This window comes from Urocitellus parryii, chromosome X (assembly GCF_045843805.1).
Source record: "Urocitellus parryii isolate mUroPar1 chromosome X, mUroPar1.hap1, whole genome shotgun sequence".
NCBI classification, from domain to species: Eukaryota; Metazoa; Chordata; class Mammalia; order Rodentia; family Sciuridae; genus Urocitellus; species Urocitellus parryii.
The window spans coordinates 3154618-3175653 of NC_135547.1; the positions used below are offsets into that span (position 1 = coordinate 3154618).

General features: G+C 33.4%; 1 protein-coding gene across 1 annotated transcript in view; it reads left to right on the forward strand.

Moving 5' to 3' along the window:
* Positions 1–21036, forward strand: part of Gabra3 (gamma-aminobutyric acid type A receptor subunit alpha3) — a 122741-nt gene that overhangs the window by 12448 nt on the left and 89257 nt on the right. Inside the window, exon 2 of the mRNA XM_026403517.2 lies at positions 1244–1365. Within this exon, the coding sequence (XP_026259302.1) occupies positions 1244–1365 (122 nt within the window). The remainder of the gene's footprint in view (positions 1–1243; positions 1366–21036) is intronic.

Sequence of the window (21036 nt, forward strand, 5' to 3'; positions counted from 1 at the left end):
TTGCTAAAGCTACCACTAAAGGTGTTACATGGTTTGCTTAAGGTCATGCAACTAATAAACTCAAATCATGTCTTCAAACTCTTGAGGCTTAATTTCCCTTTTCCAAGTATATTTATTTTATAATTCAATTATCTCAGAAACCTTGTAAGTTAAGCAAGAGAAACATTACTTAGTTTTATTTTATTTTGTTTTCTGCTCTATTAGAACACCTAGAATAGTAGTGATCATATAGTTAATAATAAAAATGTGTAAGTGAATTGAATTATGTTTATGAATTAAGAAACTTATAGTTCAAATTGACTTTTACTAAGTTACATGATAAAAAATTATGGTTTAGGTTGAGAACTATTCAATTCAGATGTTTCTACTACCCTGTATGTTCGTTCTCAAGCTCTTTTTCAGCATAAGAACCTTGCTCAATTCTAGGCATAGATATTTCTGGAATGTATTAACTGTCTCATAGGATCTTTACTTAACTGGTATCTTGTGGCTTTTACAGCTCTGATAAACTAGATACTGGGAATAATTATTATATACTTACTAAAGTCAACTTTTTGAGTCCAAGTTAAAAATAGGGAAAACCAAGACTTAAAGATATATATATATATATAGTACAATAATTTGTTTGATCATCTACCCCATTTCCAAATAAGTAGGTACCATGATTTCTAGTTCTTGGTTCTTTATTTAATGCTACACCAGCCTTCTTTACCCTCCTCAACAATAGCCATTTCTCTCACCATATCCCTCTTTTCCCTGAACTACTCAGGGCTTTAAAAAAATTCTAGTTCTGCCAAACAACATCAAGCTCCTCCTCACAATGTATAGATATCAGTCACAGTGCCTAGTCTGATTAGGTGGTTAGTAAAATGCATGGTGTTCATAAAGGCTTGCAAAAGATATCCAAACTGGAGGAGTAGGAAGTAGCTCAGGGACACTAGAAAGTCAGAAAATTTGGATTCTAATTCAATCTTTGCCTCTACTAGCAATAAGTATGGGGAAATTTGTCTTCCTTTCTGAGTTTGTTGTCCAAGTGTAAAAGCTGATGTATTGATTACTCTTGGCTTTCTATGCAGACAATCATTGTGACAAATAAGAAGTGCTTGCAATTTTGGTTAAGACATGGGGCTATTTATTGGCCTGGACTATTGCTTGAAATTTCCCTGAATTAAAATGTTTATACATGTAATTGTTTCCTATTAAGAACTGCTATTTTCCTTTTCTTTTCCTTGTATTGTATCAGACTCTCTCCTAAGCATGCCCCAGATATTCCTGATGACAGCACTGACAACATCACTATTTTCACTAGAATCTTGGATCGTCTTCTGGATGGTTATGATAACCGACTGAGACCTGGACTTGGAGGTCAGTTATTCTTTTAATATTCTCTACTCAGCCCTTTCCATCTAAATGAGTCATAAGGTAATTTCAGTAGTCTATTGATAAAGAAATTTAGTGTAAAGTTGAATTTTTTCCTTTAGAGCACTGGAAATTAATTCTTTATTCCAATGGATAAACTTTCTAGTTTGGTTTTGGAAAGTTTCTGAATTTTAGGCAAATGTATCTGGAGTATTATACCTCAAAGTTTGACAAAGCCAGTTTCTAGTAAAAAAAACACAATAATAACTACAAAATAATAATCACTGGCTGGATGTCAGGTATGGGCCAGAAACAGCTGGGAAATTTGTTCTCAAATCTGAGCACATGTTAGCCTGGTCTTCCAAAGAGTAGCAATCTACAGGCTAGATGGGATTGCACTTGACCATCAGTTTAGTATAATCAGAAGTATTATTACAATTAAATGAATGCATTATAATATGTCATGGGCTGTGTTAAAATGGCAAGTATGGAAGTGGGTGAATTTAATTTTTTCCAAAATCATTTGAGAATTAGTCACATATATCATTTCCCTTTGTTCCTAAATACTTAAGTGTATATTTCCTTAGAACAATTAAATAATTTTATAAAATACAATTACAATTCAGAAAATGTAACTTAACATAATACTCTTTTCTAATTTGTAGTCCATATTTAAATTTTTCTAATATCTCCAAAGTGTCTGTTATAGTAATTCTCCTTCATTTAGGATGCAATCCAGGATTATTCATTGCATTTATTGTCATGACTCATTAACCTATACTCTAATATAGTTGCTCAGCATTTATTTTCTCTCATAATGTCAATTATATCTTCCTTATTCATTTTTGGAAATAAAACAACAGGAGTTCCTTCTCAAAGCATTACTGAAGAAGGAAGCATGATGTCTGTTTGCTTTATTATTGTAATATTAATTTTGATGTCTACCAGGTTACTTCACTCTAAAATTACCATTTTAAGCTTACAATTAATAAGTCATGGGGATATTATTTGACACTATTCTGCTCTTCTTCCAACTTGTACCCAATAGTTTTAGCAAATATTGATTATTCTTCCATGAATAACAACAGTTATAGCTGCAAAAGAATGATTTTTCTTAATCCATTTTTCCTCTACATTTATTATATGGCATTCTGTTTGTAAAATTAGTATTTCTTTCCTGTTAATTAATTAGCTAATTGTCAGTATGAATGCATTTTTATTTTATTCAGGGGATTATAAAATATTAGTATCATTATTCATTTTGATTAAAATTTTTCCTTACAATTTTCAATATTTGCCTACTGGGAGCCTGTTCAATCTGCTTTCTGTTTCCTTTTGATACATTCACCTCATTTTTGAACACTTTTAAAGTATATGTCATAACAGTACATTTCAGACTTAATCTTGTACCTTCCATTATTCAGCCTTGTGATCAGTCATTTTTCCAAAAAGAAATAGTATATTTTGTGGGAAATTATATATAGACTTAACTTCTTGCTATAAGGATATCATTGCTTCTAGAACCTTTCAATGGTCATTAATGACAAAATAGAAAACACACATATACACACACCTATATATGTATACATGTGTGGGTGTTATATATACATATAAACATCTGTATATTTTCATACATATGTATATACATGTGGACACATATGCATATATACAAATATCTGCATAAGCATATACATATACATGCTTGTATGTGTAAAAAATTTATATTGATACTATTAATTGCAGTTCAACACAGTATTTTTCACTGATATATTTTCTCAATCCTCTACTATACTCAAAACAGTTCTGGAATTACTACAGTCATGCAGCTACAATGAACACACTTATTAATTAAAGTGAAAGATTTTTTTCATATTTTTGTTGTTGTTTTTAAAGTAAGGCTATAAGATAGTTGTTTTGATACAAATAATGGACTAAAGTTGAGAAGTACAGGAGGAAGAGACCAGTCATAAATTGCATTTTTTCCAGGATGAAGATGATGACTGTGGTTTGAAAAGAGAGAATTTGGTACCTGATTAGAGTATGGGGGCCAAAGAAAGATTAGAAGGAAAAGATAAAATTCTAATTACTGGCTTCTGTGATTGGGTGGTGCTATTTTTAAAATTGTGTACACTGGACTAGAGAAGAAACAGTGCTTTTTTGTTTTCTTTCTTTTGGAGTTATGGTTGGAGTGATGAAGGCAGGATCAGGAAATGGAAATTAGTTCAGTTGTGGAATTTGAGTACCTGTGAATAATATAATTGGAAACTTTTGCTTCTGGATAAAATGAAATAGGAGGATCAGATTTAACCTCTCATCTTAAATAACAACTGAGAATGAACATATTCCATAATGTTTTTTTCAGAAATTGATCAAAGGCAATATAGGATAGTGACTCTTAAGAATGGAAACAAAGTGAACCCTACAATCACAAAAGGCTGGTGGCCTGGACAGTGTTTTCAGGTTATCATGCAGGGAGAGGGAACCCAAATAGTGACTGGTGGATTCTGTCCATTGATGAGAAAGCATTGAGAAGGTGGGGAGGCCATAGTACATAGAATTTAAAAGAAAGCTGCATGAATGAGAGAGAGAGAGAGAGAGAGAGAGAGAGAGAGAGAGAGAGAGAGAGAGGAAAATTGAAAGAGAAAGAAGGAGAAATATCAATTACAAAAATCTGCAGATGGTTCTCTTGAAAGGAGAAAGAGAAGATCTTTAACTAGAGCTATAGATTTCAATACTGTTTTCTTAATAAGTAATTGAACAAGCAGACAAAAAAATAAGCAGAAGCAACAGAACATCAAATCACACTCCAAATCAACCTGACTGAATTGGCATTTTTAGAACATTCGAACCAACAACAGCAGAATATGTAGTCTTTTCCAGCATACCCAGATAGACCATATACCGGCTATTTTGGCTTATAAAAAATGAAAAGAATTTTCAGCATACAAATTATCTTTTCTGGCCAAAATACAATTAAATTAAAAATCAATAATAGAAATATCTGGATAATCTCCAAGTACCTGGGAACTAAATGTTATACTTTTAACCTATGAGTCAAAACAAAAATTGAAAGGAGAATTTAAAATATTTTCCACTGAATGAAATGAAAACATGACAAAGTAGTCCTAAGAGGAAATCCTATAATATCTAAGTGGCTGTATTAGAAAGGAGCAGTGTCAAATAAATGCACCAAGCCTTTACCTTAAGGAAGTATAAAACAGAACAAATAATAATGAATTAATTATTAAATATTACTAAGTAATGAAATATAAAATGTTATATTAACATAATACAATATACAATATTGTATTATATATTGTATGATCAATATGTAATAATTTATATAATTAAATAAAACAAATAATTATTACATATTACACTATATATATATATACATAAATCAATTAAAGAGAAAACAAATATAGAGAAAATCAATAAAAACTAAACCATTGCTCTTTAGTAGATTAATAAAATCAGTAAATTTCTAGGTAAAATTATCAGGGAGAAAAGAAAGAAGATACAAATTACCATACCTGAAATGAGAGAGTGTATCATTACAGATCATAATACATGAAAGAGTAAGGAAATGTTTTTTGCTAATATTATGCCAATAAAATTGACAATAGAAATTAAATAGAAAATCGTCTTGAAGACATGAATTACCAAAGTTTATGCAGGAAAATATAGCCTGAGGAGCCCTACAGCTTTTAAAGATCTTCCTTCCTTTGTTCCTTTTTTTTCTTCCTTCCTTTCTTTTTAGTAGTACTAGGAATTTAACTCAGTTGTGCTTTACCTCTGAATTACACCCTAAGCTCCTTTTTTTAACTTTTATGAATTTAGTTATTTTTATGCTTTCATTTTGAATAATTCATTTCATTTTTATTTTGAGACAAGATGTTGCTAAGTTGCCCAGCCTGGCCTAAAACTTCTCTTCCTCCTGTTTCAACCTCCCAAATTGTTATGATTATAGAGGTGCACCACCAAGCCTGGCTGGAATGGTCATTTTATTTTATTTCATTTATTTATTTTTAATATGTGATTTTTTAGTTGTAGGTGGACCCAATACGTTTATTTTATTTTTATGTGGTGCTAAGGATCAAACCCAGTGCCTCACACATGCCAGGTGAGTGCTCTACCACTGAGCCACAACCCCAGCCCTGGAATGATCATTTTATATATTATTTATTTCATTATTTTTTTAAATTAATTTTTATTGATATATGACAGTGGAATGCATTACAATTCTTATTACACATATAGAGCACAATTTTTCTTATCTCTGGTTGTATATACAGTATATTCACACCAATTTGGGTCTTTATACATGTACTTTGGATAGTAATGTCCATCACAATCCACCATCATGGAATGGTCATTTTAAATGAGGACCCTTTCCATAAAAAAAAAAAAAAAAAAAAAAAAAAAAAAAAAAAAAAATCTCTAGATTCCCATTGTATTGCTGGTGAATTCTGGAAAAACATTAAAGAAAAAAAAATGATATCAATTATACAAAAAAGCATCTTCCAGATATATTGCCCATTTTTAATTAGATTATTATTATTATTTATTTTGTTCTAACTTGAGTTCCTTATATACTTTGGGATATTAATTGCTTGTCAGATTGTATTATTTGCAATTATTTTCTCTCAGTCTATAAGTTGTTTCTCCATTGTCAATTATTTTCTTTCAGGAGCAGAAGTTTTTTGATTTGATATAACCCCATTTGCCCATTTTTCCTTTTTATTAATAAATTATAGTTATACATATTAGTGGGATTCATTTTGGCATATTCATTAATACATATAACATAATTTGTTCCCCTTAAATTTCTGATACTATCTCCTTTCTTTCTCTTCTCTCTCCCTCATTCATTTCCTCTATATTCTACTGGTCTTTCTTTTATTCACTTTTTTTTGTAATTGGTGCATTATATTTATATAAAAGTAGAATTCATTGTGATATAGTCGTACATCTGCATAAAGTTTGGTGAATTTCATTCCACTGTTTCTCTCCTTTCCCATACCTCTTCTACTCTCTTCATCCCCTCCCTCTACTCCACTGTTCTCTCTTCTATTTAATGAGATTCCCTTCTTTTAAAATTCCTTATTTCTCTCTAGCGTCTACATATGAAAGAGAAAAGTTGACCCTTAACTTTCTGATTCTGGCTTATTTCACTTAGCAGGATGATCTCTAGTTCCATCCATTCACCAGAAAATGCCACAACTTCATTCTTCTTTATCTCTGAGTAAAACTCCATTGTGTATATAGTACATTTATCCATTTGTCTGTTGATGGACACCTAGGCTAGATCCATAACTTAGCTATTGTGAATTGTATTTATATATAATTCTATAAACATCAGTATTTATCTATCACTGTATATGCTGATGTTATTTCTATTGGAAGAATAAGAAGGAGTGGTATAGCTGGATCATGTGGTGGTTCCATTCCTAGCCTTTTGGGGAATCTACACACTGCTTTCCAAAGTGATTGTACTAATTGGTAGTCCCACCAGCAATGCTTGAGTGTACCTTTTCCCCCTAATCTTCACCAGCACTTATTGATACTTGTATTCTTCATGGTTGCCATTCTAATTGCAGAGGATGTTGAGCAGTTTTTTCATGTATTTGTTGGCCATTTCTGTTTCTTCTTTGAGAAATATCCATTCAGTTCATTTGCCCATTTATTGATTGAGTTTTTTTGGTTAAGATTTTTAGTCTTTTCTTTTCTGAAACTGGGCAATGAACTCAGAGCTTTGTGGATGTGATGCTGGTGTTAAGTTTCTTGAGTTCTGTATATATATTCTGGGTATTCATCTCCTGTCAGAGGACTAGGTAGCAAAGCTTTTCTCCCATTCTATAAGCTTTCTCTTCAGCCTCTTGTTTCTTTTGCTGTACTGAGGCTTTTGAATTCAATGACATCAAACTTATTGATTCTTGGTTTTATTTATTGCACTTTAGGGGTCTTGCTAAGGAAGTCAATGTCTATACCACTATGTGGAAATGTTGACCCTGTGTTTTCTTCTAGCAGGTGGAGTTGTTTCTGGTGTAATTCCTAGGTGTTTGACTTACTTTGAGTCGACTGTTGTGCAGAGTGAAAGATAGAATTTTACTCTTAAACATATGGATATTCAGTTTTCCCAGCACCATTTGTTAAAGATGCTATCTTTTTTCTGATGTATGCTTTTGGCTCCTTTTGTCAAGGATCAGGTGACTATATGTGTGTAGATTTGTCTCTGAAGAAAATTAAAAGGATAAAAATAGGAAAATAATTACTCAAAATATCTCTATTTACTGGTGACATAACCCTATATCTAGAAAACCCCTTCACCAAAAAGAGTTCCAAACCTATAATCCAAGCAACTTTGGAGGCTGAGGTAGGAGATTGTAAGTTCAAAGCCAGCCTCAACAACTTAGTGAGGTCCTAAGCAACTTAGTGAAACCCTGTCTAAAAATAAAAAATAAATTTCTCAGCAACTCAGGAGGCTGGGACAGAAGGATTACAAGTTCGAATCCAGCCTCAACAAATTAGCAAGGTCCTAAGCAACTCAGTGAGACCCTGTCTCTAAATAAATTAATAACATATTAAAAAGAACTGGGATGTGATTCAGTGCTCAAGCACCCCTGGCTTCAATCCCTAATACCATAAAAAATAAAGGAGAGGGGGCTGGGAATGTGACTCACTGGTAGAGTGACCCTGGGTTTAATTCCCAGCACAAAAAACAAAACAACACATACACACACACACACACACACACACACACACACACACAGATACAACAACAATGGAAAACAACTGCACTAAAAGTCTTGTAGAGCTAATAAACATATTCAGCAAATGTCAGGATATAAGATACAAAAAATAGCTTTCCTACAGTTCAATAATAAACCTGCTGAGAAAAAAAAATCAGGAAAATAATTCCATTCAGAGTAGCCTAAAAAAATACTTGAGAAGAAATATATCCAAGGAGGTGAAAGACCTCTACAGTGAAAATTTTAGAACCTTGGAGAAGGAAATTGAAGAAGATCTTAAATGATGGAAAGACCTACCTTGGATAAGCACAATTAATATTTTTAAAATGACCATATTTTTAAAAGCACTCTATAGATTCAATATGATCAAAATTCCAATTACAATCCTCATGGAACTAGAAAAAAAATCCCAAAATTCACATGGAAGAATACAGACTCAGAATAGCCAAAGCAATTATGAGCAATAACAGTGATGCTGGAGGTATCACAGTATCTGATGTCAAATTATCTACAGAACTCTAGTAACAAAACAGCATGATATTGGCATAAAAAGAGACATGAAGGCCAGTGGAATACAATAGAATAGAAAGAGACAAACCCAGTTCATCTATTTTTGCTTTTCTTTCCTATACTTTTGGGATCCTATCCAGGGGAAAAAATCTTGACCATTCTGCTGTCCTGGAATATTTTACCTGTAGTTTTCCAAGTAGTTTTATAGTTTCAGAATTTATATTTAAAATTTCAATAGATTTGAGTTGATTTTTATAACCAGTAAAGGATAAGAGTCCAGTTTTATTCTGCTGCAAATAAATATACAATTTTCACAGCATCAATTGAAGTTCAGTTGGCTGTAGATGCATGGCTTTAGTCCTAGGCTCTCTATTCTATTCCAGTGTTCTGTGTCTTTTTATGCCAACCATGCTGTTTTGATTACTATATTTTTGTAGTAAATTTTAAAGTCAGGTAGTATAATGCCTCTTGCTTTGTTCATTTGGCATAAAATCGCATTCACTATTTGGGAATTTTTCATGGTCCCATATGAATTTTAGGATTATTTTTTTTTTCTTGTTCTGTGAAGAATGTCATTGATATTTTGGTAGGGGTTACATTGATTCTGTAGATCAATTTGAGTAGTATGGACATGATATTATATTGATTCTTCTGATCCATGAACACAAGATCTTTACATTTTTGTGTGTGTCCTCTTTAATTTCTTTCAGCAATATTTTATAATTTTCATTGTATAGATCATTCATTTCCTTAGTTAAATTTCCAGGTATTTTTGTAGTTTTTACAAATGGAATTTTTTTCCTTATCAGATGATTCCCCATTGGCATATACCAATGCAATTGTTTTTTATGTGCTGATTTTATATGTACCTTAACTTTGTTGAATTAATCTATTTGTTTTAATAGTTTTGGGCTGGAGTTTTTGATAAAAGGATAAAAACCTTTGATTGATAGTAAAGATGTTTTCCTGATTGCTAAAAGAAATTTTATTGGATATATTACAACAGTATTAAATTTAAACTATACACAATTCAACCAGTGCATTCATTAGGAGGAATACAAGGAGGTAAAGGCACTGTGAGCTGAGGGAGTTGCAGTTTCTTAGGATAATTGAGTCATCGACTATGTTAAAATTATTCTCCTTGAGCCAACATTGGAGCTAAGTCTTGACTGTGTCATTGACAGGAACATTGGCAGGATTAAAGAAATAACAAATGTAAAGAATCAAGGCATAAAAAAAAAAAGAATCAAGGCATATGGTGCGGTGGAATAGGGAAAATGTTTAACACAGGTGTCAGTGACTGCCCTTTGGGGGGTCAACTGTTGCTCATCTCCCCTGACTTCAGCACTGAATCAACTAAGAACATATGCTTTAAAAACCTTTGAAAATTTTAATAGTTCCAGAGGTTAATGATTTGTTATGAATACAGAATGGATCTTCCTAGCTGTCATTTTTCTGGTTTCTTTCCTTTGATCCAACTGCTTTAGAGTTTAGCATACATTTCCAATAAATTGTCAGTTTCCACTGAATTGCCTTTCACATAATCTCCATAGTTTTTGAGAGAACCTATAAGATTTAACTTCTCTATAATTTGTTGCAAATTAATATAATTGTTTTGGGGACAGATTTAATGCTTTCTGTTCTATGGCCTGTTTCTCTCCTGTGCAAATTCTCTAAGTGATGGCTCAGATTCTGGGATGGGAGCAGTATCAACAATGTTACACTTTTCTCTAAGGGATAACTTCATGTTGAATGCTGGGGAAGGGGTGTTAGCAGTGGCCCCTGTATTGTCATCTTGTAATTTTTACCATAGACCCCTGTCCTACTAGCCAGATCAAGGGCACTTGGGGCTACATGACTTTCAGCAGTGCACATATGCAAGTGAAACTCTCCATCCCATGAGTAGGGGTGGGAGGAAGAAGGGAGATCCCATCTCTCAGCCAAAGTTGCCCAGAATTTCCCTGTGTTCTTGGCTGCATCAGTCTGGAAAAGAGTTTGTGTTTCATGAGCTAGGAGGAGGCAGGGCAGGAATGATTCTTGGTTTAAATATTCTGGGCTCTTGCTTTCATTAATGCATTTTAGTAGATTTTCTTGAATACATTTTTTTTCATTTGCTATATGATATTGGGACCATTTCCAGAAACTTCAAGTGGTTGGTTTAAAAATAAATTTCAGTTTCACTGAAGATCAGGTCTGCAGAACTCATCATGCTTTCATGCCAGAAGTAGAACTTCTAGTAGCTTTTTCCATAGATTTAATCAGATTATATACATAGAAAACTATGTCATATAAGTAGAAAAAAATTAATTCTTCTTTTGCTATATGGATGCCTCCTTTTTCTTGCTTTATTGTGCTGACTAGACTTCACCCACAATGTTGAATAGAAATGATAAAAACAGACACCATTGTCTTTTTCTTGATTTTAAGAAAAAAACCTTTAATCTTACACCATAAATTTGATATTTGCCATAGTTATTCCCTAGATGCACTTTTTCAGTTTCACAGTGTTCTACCACTAGTTTTCTGAAAGTTTTTGACAGGAATCTTGGAATTTTTCAAATACTCTTTTTGTAAATTATATTGATTATATGGTTTTTCTTTTTTAGTGTACCAATATGGTGAATTACATTGGTTGATTTTCATATGTTTAAACTAACAGTCATTTTCATGATAATGCCACTGCTATCTTAATTGATATGTTTTTTTTCTTCTCCTTTCTCAATATTGCATTAGCTATTCACCACCCTTCTTATCTTTAGATAAGTTTCAGAATCAGCTTATCATTTTTCTTTCTTTATTTTTTATGGGGTGGTGAGGATTGAACCCAGGGCCTTGTACATGTGAGGCAAGCACTCTATGAACTGAGCTATATCTTATAATTTTTAGAAAACAAATCTGTAGGGATTGACAATGTATTTATTGCATAGGTTAGCTTGTGGAAGTTTTTAAAAAATCACTTAATTAAAAATATGATCTATATCTTCATTTAGTTTTTCCTTCAATTTCTTTTAATAATGTAGGATTTTCAAATTAGAAGTTGTGCATATATTCTTTCAACTTTTACCTTGAGGTCTGTTTTTTAATGGTATTTTATAGCTATTTAGAATTATGTTTGGCTTTACATTTTGCCCTTTTATCTAGGAGACTTATTAATTCTTGTAGTTTGTTTATCATTTCTTTTAATTTTTTCACAGGTAGATTCATATCAGCTTCAGTTAGAGTGGAACATAAGAGAGAGTAGCAGACATCTTTGTTTTCCATCTAATTTCAGTGGAAAAGTTTGTGATATTTCCTTGTCAACTTTGGTTAAATCCCGTTTTGTTCATTTACTTGATGACCTATAAATGAGTTTGGAGTTTAGATTCTAGTTTTTTCATTCTTCACTTTAAAGATTCTAAAGTGTTAAATCTATTGTCTTATTGCTGTGCAGTGCCTGGCTAGTGGGAATTAAATGTGTACTTGATATTTACTCTACCAAGGAGTACACTCTGTGCTTCTTTGGGCAGACACCATCATCTCATTACTGCACCACTGTATATATTGCAGGAACATTTCAATTGAAGTACGTATTAAATCATGAGATGTCTATGAGCTGGTTAGTGAAGCACAGAATGTTAACTTCTTTTTGTCTTTTAAAACCTTTTTGTTATGGAAAAATTTGAACACATTAAAGTAGCCAAAATAATATGAATATATGCACATTTGATCACCTAGCTTCAAGAATTATAAATACAGCATATGGCCAATTTTGTTTCAATTGTATACCCACCCACAAGTCTCTCCCACCCCAGTTAATTTTATTTTTATTTATTTATATTTTCCTGGTGTCAATGGTTTTCTTTTTTTCCACCACAGATAATTTTAAACAAAATCCTGAACATATAATTTCACTTATACATATTTAATCCATATCTCTAAATTATAAGGATGTTTTTGTTTATAGCCACCAGAAGGTCATATTTTTTTAAAAAAATAGAGCATTATAGTTATACATAGTAGTTCTGTTCATTTTGACAAAATCACACATGCATGGAATTTGATTTCAATTCTCCTTCCCTTTTGTTCTTTCACTTCCCCCCTCCCCCTATTCTTCTTCTTCTATTCTACTGATCTCCCTTTCTCTCCTTTGTTTATTTATCTTTCATTGGTTCTTTCTACACATACATAAAGGTGAAATTCCCTATGGTATGTTAGTATTCTTGATAAATGCCATTCTGTGTGAACTGAGGTGGAATCTTGGTATAGTTTTGATTTGCATTTTCCTGACTGCTATAGGTGTTGAACATTTTGCTTTTCTTCTTTTAAGAAATGCCTGTTTAGTTCTTTTTGCCCATTTATTGACTTGTTTTTTTATTTATTATTTTGGTGATTTTTTTAGTTATTTATATATTCTGGATATTAATTTCCTGTCAGAGGAGTAACTGGCAAAGATTTCCTCTTATTCTGTAGGTGTTCACTTTATACTCTTAATCATTTCTTTTGCTGTGTAGTAACTTAAATTTTCTGGCATCTCACTTATTGAGTCTTGATTTTATTTTTTTACCTTTTAGGAGTCTTTTAGAGGAAGTCAGTGCTTCTACCTATATGATGAAGTGTTAGCCATATGTTTTTTTCTAGCAATTGAAAGTTCCTGGTCTAATTCCTTAGGGTTTGATCTATTTTGACTTAAGTTTTGTGCAAGGTGAGACATAGGGATCTGATTTAATTCTTCTACATATGGGTATCCAATTTTCCAAGCACCATTTGTCAAAAATGTTATCACCATACGTTTTTGGCACCTTTCATCAACATACATTTTTGATACCTCTGTCAAGTATCAGATGATTGTAATTATGTGGGTTGTCTGTATGTATTCTATTCTACTCCATTGGTGTTCATATGTATTTTGATGCCAATACAATACTTCTCAGGTATTTTGATGCCTCCTGTATCACTCTTCTTGTTCAGGATTGCTTTGGATATTCTGGGTCTCTTATTCTTCTGAATGATTTAAGGACTGTTTTTTTCTATTTCTGTGAAGAATACCATTGATATTTTGGGGGGATTGCATTGAATCTGTACATTGCTTTAATAGTATGGTCATTTTGACAATATTAATTCTGCCCATCTAAGAACACTGGAGGTCTTTTAATCTTCTAAGGTCCTCTTCAATTTCTTTATTCAGTATTCTATAATTTTCAATGTATAGTTTTTTTTATCTCCTTGGTTAGATTAATTCCCAAGTATTTTAGTTGATTTTTGAGGCTATTATGAATGGGGTGGTTTTCCTTATTTCTTCCTCAACTAAATTGCTGTTGGAGTATAGGAAAGCTATTGATTTATGAGCAACTTGTATCCTTCTACTTTTGTGAATTCAGGTATCAGCTCTAGAAGTCTTCTGGTGAAGTTTTTCGCGTCTTCTAAATATATAATCATGTTGTTGGCAAATAGGGATAGTTTGAGCTGTTCTTTTCCTATTCATATCTCTTTAATTTCATTCTTTGCCTAATTGCTCTGGCTAGAATTTCAAGGACTATGTTGAATAGAAGTGGTGAAAGAGGGCATCCTTGTCTTGTTTCAGTTTTTTGAGGGAATGCTTTCAATTTTTCTCCATTGAGAATTGTGTTTAACATTTATAGCTTTTACAATGTTGGGGTATATTCCTACTTTCCCTAGTTTTTCTAGTGTTTTGAACATGAATGGATGCTAAATTTTGTCAAATGCTTTTTTTGCACTTATTGAGATAATCTTGTGATTCTTTAAGTTTATTGGTATGGTGAATTACATTCATTGATTTCTGTATATTGAACCAATCTTGCATCCCTAAGATGAACCCCCACTTGATCATAGTGCACTATCTTTTAAATATGTTTTGTATGCAATTTGCCAGTATTTTATAAAGAATTTTTACATCTATAATCATCCGAATATTGATCTGAAGTTTTCTTTCCTTGATGTGTCTTTGTCTGGTTTTGGTGTCAGAATGATTCTGGACTCATAAAATGCATTTGGGAGTATTTGTTTTTTTTTTTGTTTTTTTTTTAACATAAATCACATTTTCATTTAAAAAAGAGACTCTTTTCCACAATTTAAAATAGTTATTGAGAAGTTTTTGAACCATCTTGAATCTCAGGTGTAAAGGACAGCTAGGTTCTTGTATGTGCTTCTTTTTTTTATTGGTTGTTCACAACATTACAAAGCTCTTGACATATCATCTTTCATACATTTGATTCAAGTGGGTTATGATCTCCCAATTTTCCCCCATATACATATTGCAGCATCACATCGGTTACACATCCACTGTTTTACATAATGCCCTATTAGTGACTGTTGTATTCTGCTACCTTTCCTATCCTCTACTATCCCCCCTCCCCTCCCCTCCCATCTTCTCTCTCTACCCCATCTACTGTACTTCATTTCTCTCCTTGTTTTTTTTCCCATTCCCCTCACAACCTCTTATATGTAATATTGTATAGCAATGAGGGTCTCCCTCCATTTCCATGCAATTTCCCTTCTCTCTCCCTTTCCCTCCCATCTCATGTCTCTGTTTAATGTTAATCTTTCTTCCTGCTCTTCCTCCCTGCTCTGTTCATAGTTGTTCTCATTATATCAAAGAAGACATTTGGTATTTGTTTTTTTAGGGATTGGCTAGCTTCACTAAGCATAATCTGCTCTAGTGCCATCCATTTCCCTGCAAATTCCATGAATTTGTCATTTTTTAGTGCTGCGTAATACTCCATGATGTATAAATGCCACATTTTTTTATCCATTCATCTATTGAAGGGCATCTAGGCTGATTCCACAGTCTAGCTATTGTGAATTGTGCTGCTATGAACATCAATGTAGCAGTATCCCTGTAGCATGCTCTTTTAAGGTCTTCAGGGAATAGTCCAAGAAGGGCAATAGCAGGGTCAAATGGTGGTTCCATTCCCAGCTTTCCCAGGAATGTCCATACTGCTTTCCAAATTGGCCGCACCAATTTGCAGTATTTGGGAGTATTTGTTTCTTCAGTTTCATAGAATTATTTGAGAAACACTAGTATTAGTTTTTCTTTAAAGGCCTAACTCAGCTGAGATAATAAACAGGTGCATAAAAAAGCAATTAAAATGTAAAAAAATATATTAATAAATATACATTCAAACTCATTCATGCAATGAGAGTACCACCCCCCACAATCTTACAGAATAGAAAAACAAAAAATTAAAAAGTAATTAAATTAAATATTGAAAAAAATTACAAAATTAAAATTAAAAAGTGAAAAGATAGGGGAATGCAGAAAGTAAAAATAGAGAGCCAAAATTATAATGTAAAACTCTTAATGAGAAGTAAGGGTTTTTTTTGCTGAGGTGGTCAAGACTGTTAGCAAGGATGGGTTTCCAATATATATATATATATATATATATATATAGACTCTTCCACCCTTAGGTCAATGGTGGATGTTGTTAAGTCCACTGTATTTGTGTTCTTCATCTAGCTTCCAGCCACAGGGGTTAGGAACCACAGCTGGTTTATGTAGCTCTCCCCAAAGGCTCCCATTGTACAGTGGGATAGACTAGGGGTTGTTGGCAAACTGTACACCCACAGTGGGCTAGTGCAGTGCTCTAAATTGGAAGCTCAGCTGGGGCTGAGTCCTGGCGGACCTTGAAACTCTGTGAGTGGGTATCTGAAGCTTGAGCCATGCCCCCTGCTCCTGGGGAGATCCTGGTCTCTGGTGGGCATCTACATCTAGTAGATTCCATTTTTCAGGCTTAGGGGCTAACCAACCCTTCAAGGTTTTGCCTCTGCTGTGAATGTGCATTACCTGCAGCACCATGTGTCCATTACTTGTGGCCATTAGAGGTGTCTTCCCAGTAACGCTCCTGGGGCCCAGTAACTGCAGAGCTTTGGGTATCCAAGGCCCAGATGCCTTAGGCACAATTCTTTTTGCTCCTATTTCAGCCTATCTGGTCCAGGTGACAGCTGCGTCTGCTGGTCTCCTTCATAAGTTTTCAATCTCCTGTTTGTGCTTGCTGCTGTGCAGCACTTATGGATGGTAGCTGGTTTCTGCACCTTGGGAGCATTTTCCATGCCAGTGATCCTGGTTCTCATCAAACTACCCACCTCTGAAGTGAGTGATTTTGGATGGTTTTTACTGAACCACTTACCCCACCAACTCTGGCAATTAAAATCAGCCTTCCTCTGTAACCCACAGGTTTCCCCAAGCCATTTAAATATATATATATATATATATATATATATATATATATATATATATGATTTTATATGCCAACCTGATGACTTCTTTGTCTGCCTGTGCTTCCCTGTCCTTTAGCAGCTGCAGCCACTGCCATCAGCCAAACTGACTCAACTATAACATATTATTTCTCATATTAGGTTCAAGTTTCTGACTTCTGTCTCTGGGGGTTCTTTTACTGTCCAATGTATAATTTCAGTGAGATCTCTTAGTTATCCATCTTGCTGAGGAGTAGTCTTCCTTCTGTAAATCTGGTGCTAAGGAACTGCTGGGAGGTGCATCTTTCTTCTAATCCACCATTCAATATTCTCTCTCTCTCTCTCTCTCTCTCTCTCTCTCTCTCTCTCTCTGTTAATTTATGAAATAACTTCTAACTTTTTCTGGACCAGTTTCTCTTCCAGGACAATAATTCCCTATTTGACATCTCTGATAGCTAGCTACCCACCTTCTGTTTGAATACCTATAGTGGGTATTTTAACCTTCTTTAAACCTTCCTAGGAAATTCTGCCCATGGGGGAATTGACTCATTTTCTTGCCCTCAAAAGGTATTTTGTTTTTCATATGATGAGCCTTCAGAAATTTGAGGGAAGTTCTATCTGTAGTATCTGCAAGTGTTTTCATATTTTCTGACTTCAGGGTCTTTCACAATCCTGAACAATGTCCTCTCAGTCAACATTTTTCAAATTATGTTTCACTGAATGTCAGTATCTTCTGAGAATTCAATGTGCTCCAGTTTTTTTTTAATCCAGATTTTTATTTTTTTAATTAGTGCATTATAGTTATACATAACATTGGACGTCATTTCAACATAATCATACATGCCTGGACTATAATTTACTTCATTTCCAGTCTCCAGTATATTCTCTTTCCCTTCCTTCCTCCCTCCCCGTGTTCCCCTTCCTCTATTCTACTGGTCTTCCTTCTATTAGTTTGATTTAATTGGTACTTTAAGTATACATGTCAGGTATAAATACACCACGGTGAATTCCACCTTTATGTGATAGTTTTTTATTTTGTCAAGTGTTTGAGTTTAACAAAGCAAAGTGGATTTTAATGTGGATCTATACAGACTCCTTCATATGTTAATGTTTATGAAAATATAGGGAGCCATTTTAGTACATAATTTTTTGTGACCATGGGAATCTTTCTTCCAGAATACCTGTTAATAACTCACTTCTGATAGAAGTAATCCATAATCCAGCTTGGAAAATGCTGCTCTGGAGACCACCTGGTTTATTAATATCCAATATGAAGTGTGTTATCTATTATTGAACATAATACTCTTGATGATTTCTAGCCATTTCACAACCTAATATTCTATTACTTGTCCCATTTTATATATGATAGTTTTATTAATATATTTTAAAATAAGATTAGCTTATTTGGTGATGACATTACTTTGTGATGCTGATGGCTTACTTTGTTATTTCTGATCAACCAATATCTACCAGATTTTTTCTCATGACTATTTACCAGCCAGTCTCTTCAACCTTAGGAATTTTAGTATATCATTTTGAACACAAATGCAATAATTTCTATTTATTCTTATTAAATTTCATCTCATATATTTCACTTTAATAATTTTAATTCCCCTGAAACTTTTTAGTTCTTTAAAATATAATGCTAAGTGAAGGAAGACAGGTACAATAAGTCACATATTATATATTTAATTTATATAAAATATCCAGAACACATAAAACTATAGAGATAAAAATGCAGATTGATTTTGTCCAGGGACTGAAAGGAGAGGGACTGGGAAGAAACTGCTTAATGAATTTTACTTGTGAGTTATGAAATGTTTTGGAACTGGATGGAAGTGGTGTTTGTACAACATTGAGAACATACTAAATACTATAAAATTGTTAATTTTACATTGGTAAATTTTATATCATATGGATTTTACCATAATAAACTATTTTTAAAAATAAAGTCTTTTTTTAACCATTCCAATAACTATGTCTACATTGACCACTAACAAATGAATGGTTTAGAGTGAGATAACATTCAGTTTTACTCTCATACTTATTCCCAGCATGCTGTTTTGTTTATTGTGTTTTACTTTTATTTATTTAGTTTCTTTTACTTTATCTCGAGTTTCAGCTCTAGTCCAGGTAACAGTAAGAGAGAAGTGAACACTTTGGACTGGAATTCAAGAGGTCAGTGTTATAAATATGAGGTGATAACAGTCTTGACATATGTCAGAGACAAACAACAACAATGATAATAAAGTCAGTGACGATGGAATATAGTAAGATTCAGTAGTAAGAACATGGAATTAGACAGATAGGCAGGAACTAGATCATGCTGGATGTATAAGTCATGTTATTCAAAGAATATTATGAAGCTAACAATGTTTTGAAGCAAAGAAAGATAAGCTCTTAGTAAATAAATTTAAAAATCATTATTCTGGAGAATGGGCAACTTGAGAGTTTTATTCATTTATTTAACTCAATAATTTTTTTGTGGTGCTGAGATTGAACCCAGGGTCTTGTGCATGCAAGGCAAGCACTCTACCAACTGAGCCTTATCCCCAGTCCCTAATTCAATAATTATTTATATCAATTGTTAATCTCCTATTTTGGTGGGTTCTTGGTATACACAAATGAGTAATATCTGATTCCTGCTCTGATGATGCTAAATTTAGTGGGCAAAGAAGAAACTTAAAATCATGAAATTATGAGAGCGTGCAATGAGTGTGGTGTATGCATGTTACTAAGAACAAAAACAAAGATTGCAACTAGTGAGAAAGAGAATCAGGGAACAATCTGAAGAGACAAAGATGTGTAAGTAAAAGTAAAAGTAGTTGTTTGATGCATAGAAAAATATGACAAAGAGCATCCAAAGAAGAGGAGAAATCAAGTCAGGATGTATAAAATAAATGCATATGTGTCTTGTCTCAGCAAGTCTAACTACAATGGACCCTTCTCACAACCCAGTGATGCTAGCAATCATCCTAATGATGAGCTACCTTTGAGCTGATTTGTCTTCTGAGTAAATTCTACATCACACTCCATATTCTACATTGTCACATATTTTTAGGCTCTTACCATCTCACCCATCACCAATATTTATATATTTTAGTGCCTCTCTTGTTTTCTTTTGATGTGTGTGTATTGGGGATTAACTCAGGGATACCTGAACACTGAGCCACATCCCCAGCCCTATTTTGTCATTTACTTACAGTCAGGGTCTCACTGAATTGCTTAGTGCCTCGCTTTTGCTGAAGCTGGCTTGGAACTTGTGACTCTCCTACCTCAGCCTCCTGAGCTGCTGGGATTACAGGCAGTGTGCCTGGCTTAGTCCTTCTCTTGATTTGCAACATGAACATGATATCTATTTTTAATTTGCCCTTAAAGTACTAGGTCTTGCAATTGCTTGCCATTTCTTTAAATAAGTTATCTGCAGTTTTCCTTAATAGTTTTCTTTTCTTACCATAACTCAGCTCTAGATTATTCTTTTCCTGAGATCTAATTAATGAGGAGGAGTACACAGCCACCAAACATTGTTAAAGAAGGCATGGGGTGGGGCTGTGGCCGTGGCTCAGGGGTAGAGTGCTTGCCTAGCACACATGAGGCACTGGATTCAATCCTCAGCACCACATTAAAAAAACTAAATAAACAAAGGTTCTGTGTCCATCTAAAACTAAAAATACTTTTAAAAAAGAAGGCATGGGGTTGTGGCTCAGTGGTAGAGTGCTTGCCTAGCACATGCGAGGAAGTGGGTTCAATCCTCAGCACCACATAAAAATAAATGAAATAAATAAAGATATAAAAATACTTAAAAAAGAAGGCATGGCTATACATAATTGGAATATACATAATGTCAGGACTGAAAAGAATGAATATTACCCTTATTTTTAGCACCAAATTACTACATAACCTCATATATGTGTCTTGTCTTATAGCACAATCTACTTATCATGTGAAAAAATTTTTCTGATGATAATAATATATAAATAACCTAATGCATTAATACATAATAATATAGTTCACATTCAGATAATCAGAGCAGCGTAACTATATCATGGTGGTCACTCAGGATCCCCAGATCATCACTCACTGGTAAATTGTCAAATCCTGCCCAGCCCATAGTAAATTCTTAATATTTGTTAAATAAACAAATACTTACAGGTGTGTTGTGAAAATAAAATGGAATAATATATTTGACAGTGTTTCATAAGATTAAGCATGATAAATGTGCACT